An 11,755-nucleotide genomic window follows, 5' to 3' on the forward strand; every position below is an offset into this window, starting at 1 on the left:
TAGACGTTCTGAAAGATGCATATGTATATTACTGAACATTAATCTGACATAGAACAGACGGAGTTATCACCGTTATCGGACATCCTGTTCCTTTTGTAACCGTTGAATGAACCAATTAACGATAAGAAGTTTAAAAATAAAATGTAAAATAGGGCGAAAGAAGAAGGAAACAGCATTCGTTTTTAATATCTCAATTTTTCTAGAAAATTCATTTTATTAGAGTATAAAATGTGTGTATATATATTTTAATTAGGGCTAAATAAATGCACTGTATAAACATTGTCCACTTCATCAATTCCATAATCAACATTTTCAGAGCTGCTACTAATATATCATTTCCATGGTGGTTTATTCTTTTGTTGATCTCCCTTCATGCAAACTTTTTGTGGAATTGAAATACATTCAGTGGTATCTTGACTAGCCTGGAAATATGAAGATATTAAAGTTATTAGAAATTTGAAATTTGATGACGAAATTAACGACATATAATCACTTCAGGTGTAGCTTGCCACATAATACTCTCATCATCCTTTATGCTCAATTCTTTTTTCGTGTAATGTTTCCGAGGCACTTCCCTACAAACTAATGGCGGACTCTGAATATTTTCTCTGACTCTCAACAGTTCTTCTCTTGATTTCTGCATATCAACAATCTAGGAACATTGAAATAAATTTATGTTATTTAATGACAAAGAGATGTATACAATTAAACTTTAATTTACCATTTTGACATATTTTCGAAGGTCATCCTTTGAGTCTTTGCTACTTAATGGAGTGTCTTCTATCGGTGTCATTGTACTTAAACTCTCATTTTGATCATGAAAAATTTTTGTATCTACAGTCTGTAATTTTAATTTTGTTGGTTCTTGTAAAAGTTTCATATAACAATTTGGCATTGATTCCGATTTTTTTGGGCCCCTGAACAATTTTTCAGCGTGAATTTTTTGAAGTGGTGTTAAATCCTCCATATTTCCACCTTGAGTATATGTAGAGGTTATGCAATTACTCTAATTTAAACGCAATGCTACACTATAATATAAGTCACTTTGATAATTGTACCTGATATAATTTGTAACGCCTGTTGCCATTGCTTTTGCATCACAGAATGCAATTGTTCAGCAAGCTGAGATTTGGTAGCGCGTTGAGAATTGAGTTGCGCCTCTAATATGGCCGATTTTTGTAAAGCTTGTGCCAACTGGAGTTCATACAATCGTATCTCTTCTTTATGTTTTTCTTCTACTAAGTTTATTTCTAGTCGATGTCTAAGTAATTCAATGCATTTATTTATTAACAACCTATTGATCTTTTTCTTAAATAATATAAAAATGTATTTAGGAAATAAACAAACATACTTATCAATAACATCTTTAATTTTCCTTGCCGCGCATTCAGCAATAACTTGCTGTCTGGTTTTTAATTCTTCAAGGAATTCTGTTTCTGCGGCATCAAGCTGCGTTTGGAATTCTTGTAATTTAACTTTTACAACTTCATCGACTTGTTTCTGATATACTTCTTGCATTTCCAATCTAATTTTTTCTTTTTGCTCGGCAAGAGATTTAGTTTCATCTTTAGCTACTTTCTACAAATACAGCGGTTAGTAAATTAATATTCCTACAAACATAAAACAATACTAATAGATACATTACCTCTGCTTTTTTTGCATCATCGATTGATGAAAGTAGTGCAGCATTTTTTTGATCTAAGATTGTATTTCTATTTATTTCTTCTTTTAATTTTAATTGTAAATTTTCCTTTTCTTGCCTCAATACAGTAAGTTCAGCTTCACAAGTGTCTAATGCTTTATGAATAACATTCATTTCATTTCTAACTTCCACACCTTTTAATCGTTCTTTAGTTAAGTCTTGTTGATGACTTTTTATGGTTTCTTCATTTTGTTTATTTTTTTCTAATAATTTATCATAGTCTACTTTTAATTGTTCACACCTATTTTCAGCTGCTTGCACAAATGATTTATAATTTTCTAACTCATCAGCATGACTTTTTAACAAGTCAACTTTTTCTTTCATCGCATTATCACTTTTTTCTTTATAACCAGCTGCAAGATCTAAAGCTTTAGATAGTTCTCCTTCATATCGTTTAATTTGTGATTGAAACTCCGAAATTTCTAATTGATGCTTCTCTGTTACATTTTTTAGATTTGTTTGTAAAGTACTGTATTCATTTTCTAAAACGTGAATTCGTTGTTTCAATTTAGACCATCCATTATGAAACTGTGATATTAATTCATTTTTTTCATTATCTACTCTAAGAGCTACTGCAACTTTTTCTTGTTGCTCCAGCAGTCGTTTTTGAAGCTCTTGAATTAAATGTTCACAATGCTGTAGGATACTTTTTATATTATTGAAAACATCACTTAATTAATGAAAATAACATGTGTTGATATAAACTTTTACATACCTCACGCCGAAATTTTTCTTCTTCTAATTTAATTCTACGCATTTCATCTAGAGATTTAGTGCCAGTGTCATCCCAAAAATCGGATAATGACAGAAGCCTTTGTGATTTCCTGTAATGTAAGTGAAATAGTACATAACTTTATATGTCAGATAATAAATACAAAATAATACTTTCATAACAGAAATACCTTGGAAAGATATCTGTATTAGTTGAAGCATTAACAGTATTTTTACTATGTACAGTAAATGGTACTTCATGCACTTCTTTTGTATGTTGAACATTACCATTCTGTTGGGAACTTCTATAGGTCTCTGTTAAACATGGTGCATATGATTCTGTACTTCTTGTTGATGTTGCAGTATTATATTGTGATAATTCATTATGCAATGAAGACTCTGAATTTTTTTGCACAGGTCGTGTATGCACAGCAAGGGTATTATTTGTACCTGCACTATTTGTATCATTTACACTAACAGGTACTTGTTCTACAATAGATTCTTTTCGTTTTGCATCATTTGCATTAAATATTGATTTATTAAAATTGTTTATATTTTTTATTGTATTTATATCTTCTATTTGTTCAGTCTTTAATATTGGTTTTTTAACACTTTGTTCCCATACTTTAAACTCTGAGATCATTTTATTTGTTCGATCAATGTAGAATGAATCATTATATGGGAGAGATATATCAGGAAATACATCAGAATTCTTTTTTTGAGATGGAAGTGATCTTCCATTATGATACTGAGTGGAATCTTGCAAGGCAAACTCCAATCTGCGATTAAAGGATTGTTTATGTGTATCATCATGAACCTTGCTCCTTAATGTATCACTACTTTGATCAGGCATTGAAGTGTCATTATCTTCCTTAAAAGATTGATGCACTGAGGCTCTATTTATACGTTTTGATAATTCTTGTTCAGTTGCTTCCATTTCCTGGAGTAGCTCATCCACTTCAAATAGCTCCATCTCTTGTATGATAGCTTTAGAATAAGAATTTGGTTGTTCTGTTGTGCTAATTAAAGTTGAAATAGATGGCATTGAACTCAGTGGATTAACATAAGGTTTATTATACATATTATTTGTATTCTTAGAATAATCAAATGAATACGAGCAAGGTTCCCCTTTGGAAGAAATACCAATAGCATGCGGGAAACCCACACTGCAAGAAACAAAAGGTACCACCACAGAGGAGTCAGAATGGGATATTAGACAATCATGCTTATTCTTGTCATGATCATTAGCGTTAGTAGTATTAGTACCATTAACCTTAGAAATATTATTCCCAGATTTCATGTCATCATGATGAAAATTAATATGGTTTGACAATGAGTAACCATTAGGAGTTGAAGGAACAGATAAGGATTGCCGAGGCTTTACAGGTGTACTCTGTAAGCTAGAGCTTTGACTTACATAGAATTTAGTTCTAGGTAACGTCTGTCTAAGCTTAGTAGATGTATTACTTTGAAATTGTGAATCCAATGAATTGTTCAGTAAAGTCGCATCTAAGCTGTTATCTTTGGATTCAATAGCAATAATTCTGCTTTCAAGCGACTGCATATGTTCCACAAGTTCTGATATCACTCCGGTTCCTTTACGATTATAGTCCACTTTCTCACGGTCAAAACTGTCGTCAGATTCTGAAGACGATGTTACAAGGAATAGGTCAGGTGGAATTAGGAGTAAAACATCAGTATCATCAGAATCACTCATCATCCATTAGAATTTCCTCTCACCAAAACAAACCAAACCTCACTATTGTAAATTCTGTAGTAATGTACAAGTATTTACAAGGTATTTACACATTCTCCCAAATTTGTGAGACAAGCAAACCGTGTAAACAGAAGTTTGGAGTTCACCACTTTCATTGAATAATATTCAGAAAAAAGATTATAAACCTTAATAGTACAAACGATGTGCGAACATTCCTCTATTCCAGCCGAGTTTTTTTGGCCCTTCGTTAACACATCTCATTACAGTATATGTAATTCAAAAAATTTGTAAATAAACTAACCAAACAACGTTACTTTAAAGGGAAGCATCCCCGAGTCATTAACACGAGTCAGAAGTATTCAATCCTGGCGTTAGATGGCACTAGCATGAGGATAAAAGCAGAACCATGGAATAAGGTGGGTTTAGTCTCACAGGATCTGTGGAACCGTTAACATTGATAATATTGCTGAGAATAAAAAGTGCAAACATGTTAAAAATCAGTGAAGAGTTTATGTAAATTACTGATACTTCAGGCGGTTCTTCAACTATATAACAATGTAAGAACACAGTAAACATGTTTTCATAGACTAAGAAAAAATAATATATTTTCTATTTTTGAGTTTATCATTTATGAATTTCAATCATTCATAACCTTCAACTTATTTTCCATTGTTTGTAATCATATTTCATTATTTACAAGATTTTTTTAATACCAATATTTCCCAATAATAATAATAAAAGGATCCTGTCCTCATATTTAATGAACGATGGCTGTCTCTAACCTATAGTTTTATTAGACGTCCGGAATCCAAATGCAACTTTCCTCTTGCAGCTGCAACATTTGCTATATTGGTATAATAATATACACTTGCATAAAATACGCAGTGAAATGTTCTGTAGCCATGTGCGTTCTCAAATGGTAGGGGGTATAAAATGAGAATGCAGAATAAAATCTGAGCGTTCAAGGGGGGACTAAAGAGAAGTGAAAAGACGGCGAGCTATGCAGAAACTTTTACAGTGCATGAATATCACATTAGCTTGTATCTTCTGTCTGTAATAATGGTGTAAATCACGCCCTCGTTGCAGAATAAATTCGTCCTGGAAGGCAGCAACGTTTTCGGTTTCAGTACCTTAGAGGTTTTTCTTTTTTTTTTTTTCTATCGTTTTCAAGGGGTCTTGTCTGAGCGGAAAACTTCTGACTCAGAATTATTTGAAATATTTGAATTATTTCACCTGTTATCATAAGAAACGTTTCAAACATTTTGAGTATAATTAAATATGACTTCCGAAAATGATTCCTACTTGTATGGCTTTGCAAATTTCCACATTATACAGTGATCATTTCGAAGCAATTGTACCAAAAACATCGTAAAAATGTTCGATGTATACTCGCAAAAAGAAGCCACTTTTAGTAATTGATGCAAATAAGAATTGTAATTTAATAATAGTCATGGAAATTCATTGGACCGGTACGAATGTGATTTTAGCTCATGCTACAGAAATTTAATCACCGAATCCGGAAAAGACTCGTCACGCATACGCTGCAGTTTGCAGATGATTACTTTCCAATTAATGTTGTCAGAATATACACGAGTCAGACTTCGAATTGCAGTAAACATAATCATTTTTTTTACAAATTAGTTACATTATTATTCCACGTAAGTATACAAGAACCAGTTTCTCGTAGGCAGGAGTTGCAAGCGCCCTCCAGCAGTCAAGTGGCAATGCCGGAATATTACGTTTTATAATTGGATTAAGTGCTTCATAGGTACACTGTAAAACTCAAAACAGACCTGTTAGGGGCCGCGTCATTAAATTATTAATAACATTCCCCAACTCCATTCAGCAATGAAATAAAATTATAATAATTAATTAGTTAATTATCCTACACCCATCGTTTCATCAACGTTATTTCCAGACGTCCATTAACGAATCGAATTCAGCACGAAAAGCTATCGTAGTTTTCGTTCTGGTGTGACTAAGGACAGCATACGGGTCGATCGATTGTCCCTGATCAACTGCGCTAAACTTTTGCTTCTCAATACGGTTTCAGAGTTTCCTATATTAGGGGCTGCCCCGTGTATGAATCATTCAATAATAGAATTCCTATTGTTTCATACTTCCGTGAAACCTCGCGTGGGACCATGAAAGCATGCCATATTCGTTGTAACAACGCACGCGTTCAACTAAATCTAATCTCTCCATCTTCAAGAACAAAACCGAACATCTTCGCGACGAAACCGAACGAACATTACATCTCAGACTTTTAATGAAACCGTGAAACGCAATAAAGATCGGGCACAAACTCCAGCTCCTCTCTGGAAATCCTTTAACGATCGTTCAATAAGTAATTCTTCCCCAACGGTTTGGTTTTAATCATTTCAAGCCTAGCCCGATCCGTCGCTTCGGCGACTCCAGGATTTCCCCGCGGAATATTCAGTATTTCCACGCGGAATAACTTGTACAAACAAACGAAAAACGGTAAGTGATGAAACCCGGGGACCCCGGGGGTACCGGCAGACACGACGAAATTCGTCGGGGATCATGCGATTCGAGGAGTTTTTTGCTCCGTGGCCGGGTGTGCAACAGTCAGCAGTGCGACCCTATGTACGGAACAGGCGGGGGAGGATGGGAACGAGTTCGAAAGTATAATCAATAAGTTCGTTGGCCGATCTTCTTTTCTGGGGATAACTACCACTCTGCTTCCTGCTAGACGAGCAGTCTACCAGAAGTGACCCCGGTGCCAGGAATCTTCCGAACGGTCGATCAATAACCTGGACCCGGAGGAGAGAGAACATTGACAACGTTGTGGAAACTAGCTGATAACTAATAACTCCGGTTTAACGGGGTCGACGGAGGCAAATCGGCGTTGGGGTGGGAGATGGCGGCCGGACAACGGCGAAGAAAGCAAATTTAACCCTTAGCGCTGGCCGCGACCGTTGCCGGTCGAACGCTCGATTCCACTCGTACGATCTACTTTCGGTCACTGGAACTGAATGCGTATTGTGCCCATTTGTATTGTCCGTGATCGACCACCGTCGCGATAAAGAACGGCACATTGTTGTTTCTCCTTGTTTCCCTTTTTCACCCCTCTTTGGAACTCTTTCTTCCTTTTTTTCTGTTTTTAATTCTGCATATCCGGCGCCACTGCCGCCAGACAGAGGATTCATTCTTGTCGGTAATCGGAGCGTGTTTATTGAAAAATATTTCTTCTTAGAACGTAGAGCGTGGACGTTTCGATAACGTTAACCCTCTAAGGCTTTCAGAGGTGGAATTTCACGCGACGAGAAATTTCGTTGGAACAGTTTTGAGGAACTGAACGATCAGTGAGAGAGTTTTTGGACATTTATTCAAACTGCCAGCGGATATGTTGTGAAATATGTTTGTTCATTGTGTTTCACCGAGGAAGTAACGCTGGTAATATTGAAGCGTTCAATGATGTAACACGGTAAGGGATTTTTCTGCGCTTTGACTTTCAGATATTGGTATCGACATATTTAGGAGAATGTATTGAGAGGTAGATGAATCATGATTAATGCGTTAAGTTGGACGAAACGCGAAACCGGGTTGTTCGTTCACGGCAAACTTGCATTTTTAAAACGATCGTATCCGATGTACGTATATTACGGTCAGCATTACTATCATCCCCGGTATTGTACGATACGATATTGGTTCTGGATCAAGAAATACGGTTGAACCGTTCAGATAAACGCAAAGTGCAAAGCTTTATTTAAATCGAAGTATACAAGAATACGTCAAGCAAGATAAACTTATGAATTCCTTTCACCGGTATTGGCAAACGTACGCGTTATCTTTTTCTTCCCTCGGAGAAACTGTAAAAGGATATCTTCAATGGGATGAGAAGCATTCTTATTATTATCAAGATTTCCCATTAATTTTATTCATCTGGAAACCATACAAATCTACTAAAAAGACAAAAATTAGATTTTAAATCAGTTTCCATCCCTCCAAAAAAAAAACTCAAAACAATTACTCTTCGTTTCGATATTACCAATCCCAGAGTTCTAGTATGCTACGTTTAACATTTCTATTTTAGATCAATGTTCTTTACGTCATTAACGAAAGGACAATCTTTCGCGGTACGCCCGAACAGTTTCAGATAAAATTCCGTGGCCATTATACACGATACAAGATACTACATTCTTGATAGCACGATAGATCGACGTGCAACTACGTGAATAGGATGTTATCGAGGGCTGTGTTAGGCAAGGCTCTTGACACCACTGAAAGATAACCAGGAGCCGAATAGCCCCGAGTCTGACGGTCCGCCAACCGGATGAAACTTAGATCACTTCCCTGCCGTTCGCGAAGATAAACTCCGAGAGATAAACTCGAGGATCTTGGAAAACCGCGGCAAGACCGATGGCCCTGCTGTCTCCGCAGTGCATCGAGCCTCGATTCTCTGTTTCGTTTCTCTTCCGATTCCCTCTGGTTCGCGTCTTGGCTCCCGCTTCCTCCACGCCTTTCTACCCTGTTCTTAGACGGCATCCGATCTCTTCAGATGCACCCACCCGAAGCATTTGCGGTATATCGTACCGTCCTGCGTCAGCCCTATCCAGCCGTGGAAACGCCTAACCTTTTCCCTTGAATTCCTTTTTTTCTCTCTCTTTTATTATCTTCACCGTCGTTGCGCACGCTGGTCCCTTGAACAGCGCGCGACGAGCAGAACTCGTGTAAGTTCTTACAATTTTCGCAATTTTCTACAGTTTCATAGTTTTACGGTTCTTCTAAAATCTTAACACTAAAACTACTAGACGGGTCAAAACGACCCATTCCTGATGTCTGATTTTTGCAATTAGTAAAGAGATAAATGTTTTTTTTTGCGGTATTATTAAAAAAATCGTTGCAGTGCCAAGAGAATTGAATTGTAGATTAATTGAAATCTCTGCAGTCTTTGAGTTTCTATAGAGGCTTTTTAAAAACTCAATTTAACTGCTCGGTAGTTTTAGTGTTAATATTCATTTGTTTTTAATATGAATTAGAGATGTACCAATATGTTCTATGTTTAAGAAATTTGTTTACTTGAGATGTGTCTAGTTTTTTTTACTGTAGAGCACTCTAAAGTCTATATTGAGCATGTATCTTTAAAGATTCTAAGGGTTGTAAAATTTGTGCAGCGAAAGATTTGACATTTTCTGAAATTCCTTCGTGGGTAAACGGGAAACAGAACTGACAAGAATCCAGAACTGAACGGAACAAGTTCAATATCGGATGGAACTAGAGCGTCGTGCGGTTCGGAACATTTTAGAATGTAGAATAAGCCGGAACTTTGCGTGGTTAAGATCATGTTAGAACTTTTAATTTGTTAAATTATTATGGAGTTACCTTAAATTTTGTATTCATTCATTTTTAATACCTTTGTGACGTACAGTACGTCAGATAGCAACCAATTGTGCTCAATCTATCCCAGAATCAATTTTTCTCCTCTAACACTAAAACTACCGAGTCAAATTGACCCACTTCAGAATTTTTATTTTGTAAGTATTTAAATTTTGAAGTCGTGTTTGCGAAAGGTTTTTAATTAAATTTGTGTATTTGTACAGATACAATACTAGGAGGCTATTCGAATCACAAGAAACGTATTGTTCTAATTTCTATGAAAAATTGGAAATAAGTCACTCTAATTGATCGGTAGTTTTAGTATTAAATGAAGTTTAACTGTCGCGTTGTTATCGTTTTTAACGGATCGATTTTTTTTTTAAAGAAGCGCGTTCGACTGACAGTCCAGATAACTGTTCCAAAATACCCTTAAATATCGCCTAACCGTTTCCAGTTTGAACAGGCTACGTATCAACGTGCGATTCATTTCGTCGTTGAAATGAAATTTGTGTTTCACCAGTAGTATCGCAAATAGAATCCGAATGAATAGCTTCGTGCGTTCCGCCGACAGTAAAATCGAAATGGGTTCCATCCCGACGCAAAATATACTATTGATCTTTGTATTTGTCGCTACATTTACCCTCGGGTCGGAAGTTTCATCTCAGAGTTATTGATTTACTTCGAATCGTCTTCAAAGATCAATTGCCATACATCCACACTAAAAAAAAGAGAACCTAAACAATTCAATCGTTCTAATTATCAAAATATTTCATTACTTATATATAATTACTACACGAAAGATTTTCAATTAAACTTATACATCTGTACAGATACAAACCTGGGAAACCCTATTATCCTAATTTTTATAAAAAATTGGAAATAAATCACTCTATCCGCTCGGTAGTTTCAGTGTTAACACTAGACTTTCTGACATTTACTGTACAGTTTGTTCTATTGTTCTTAGAAAAATTCTTATCCGTTCAACTAGATCTTAGAAATTAGAAGTTTAATAGTAGACAATTAGGATACATATTTGCATAACTGCGTTAATAAAAATCGATCCAAACATTTACCAAATAATGCTTATAAAATTCAATATGTGTTAAATCTAGTGTTAAAAGATGATGCGCGTCAAAGAAATGGAGGATCGGAATCCGTCAATGGTATAATGATTCGGTCGATAATAATTGTTCAGTCCGTGTTCCTCCTGTCGCGAATTTGACGGGCGCGTCGCGTTGCTATCTTATCGGTAGTTTTCGGCCGCGCCGATCGGCAGCCGAACATGATGTTTGGTTTTGCCGCGGCAGTAAACGTTAAACATCGATTACCGTAATTGGCGAGTCGCGTTCGTTGCGGCTATTATGCCGACGGGAACCGCAGCCGCATAAGCGTAGTAAATTCATGACTGTATATACGTTAAATAATCCGTTTAACGATCGCCGCGGTAAAGCGAGGGCTTACCTTCGATATAAAACGATCCCGGTTTTATTAGGGCACGCGACACCGGTTGAACAGGCGATGCCTCTCACCGCCATTATATTTTAGATCGTTATTAATTATTCAACGCCGCTAACGGCCTCGGAACAAAATGACTTTGTCGGCTGCGGTGGCAAGTGCGAATGCGTTTCCCGTGGTCTCTTTTTTTTCGAAAGGATTTAATATCGAATCACGCGGAGATGAGGGAAAGAACATCTATGAAAAATGGGAACTGTTCTACAGCGGAACTAAAAGGTCTTTTGATTATTACCGGGATGCCGACTACATATATGCGAATATAATCAATCTAAAGATTCAAGCGTCAGATAAAAACGTCAACGAAGTTCGAGGAATCTCTTTGTACGATTTGTAACTTAACGAACGTAAATCTCTCTTAATTCCGGTTTCTACGAGGTATATAAACGCTAAAACTGCTAGACTGGTCAAAATTAGCTATTCCTGATTTCTTCATTTTGCAAGTATTAAATAGATAACAGATATTTTTCTGAGGAATTATTAAAGAAATTGATTTAGCAATGCGTAAACTGAATCGTAAATCAATTAAAGTTTCGATAGATGTACTCCCAAAGTTATTATAGAGGAATTTCAAAAAGTCAATGTCACTGCTCGGTAGGTTTAGTGTGAAAATTAGGAAATCACAACAATAGGTATAATTATTGTACACGAAAGTGTTTTACGCGGGAGAATCGTTAATTTGATTTTTAATCGAAAGGTCGGAAACTTGAATGTTTACGTAACGATAATCGTGTAAGTCTTACATAATGCTAATCACGAATGATTCGCGTTGA

The 11,755-nt window shown here is 36.1% G+C and overlaps 1 protein-coding gene across 1 annotated transcript; it reads right to left on the bottom strand.

Moving 5' to 3' along the window:
- Positions 1–236: 236 nt before the first annotated feature.
- Positions 237–4,485, bottom strand: Cnb (centriole duplication and spindle assembly protein centrobin). The gene is made up of 8 exons (XM_031988345.2): positions 2,605–4,485; positions 2,418–2,526; positions 1,646–2,338; positions 1,352–1,578; positions 1,059–1,261; positions 722–975; positions 494–652; positions 237–422 (listed from the first exon to the last, which is right to left on the bottom strand). Exons 1-8 carry the CDS (start codon positions 4,131–4,133, stop codon positions 333–335), a joined length of 3,264 nt encoding a protein of 1,087 aa, XP_031844205.2. The 5' UTR covers positions 4,134–4,485; the 3' UTR covers positions 237–332.
- Positions 4,486–11,755: the final 7,270 nt, after the last annotated feature.

Source organism: Nomia melanderi, chromosome 3, assembly GCF_051020985.1.
Source record: "Nomia melanderi isolate GNS246 chromosome 3, iyNomMela1, whole genome shotgun sequence".
Classification (NCBI taxonomy): Eukaryota; Metazoa; Arthropoda; class Insecta; order Hymenoptera; family Halictidae; genus Nomia; species Nomia melanderi.

Bases quoted from the DNA above. Each gene is read 5' to 3' on its own strand.
- Cnb (XM_031988345.2), bottom strand. From the start codon at position 4,133: ATGATGAGTGATTCTGATGATACTGATGTTTTACTCCTAATTCCACCT. The intron at 2,527-2,604 runs GTATTTCTGTTA...CTTACATTACAG, and splicing joins AATACAGATATCTTTCCAAG to GAAATCACAAAGGCTTCTGT. The intron at 2,339-2,417 runs GTATGTAAAAGT...AGTATCCTACAG, and splicing joins AAGAAAAATTTCGGCGTGAG to CATTGTGAACATTTAATTCA.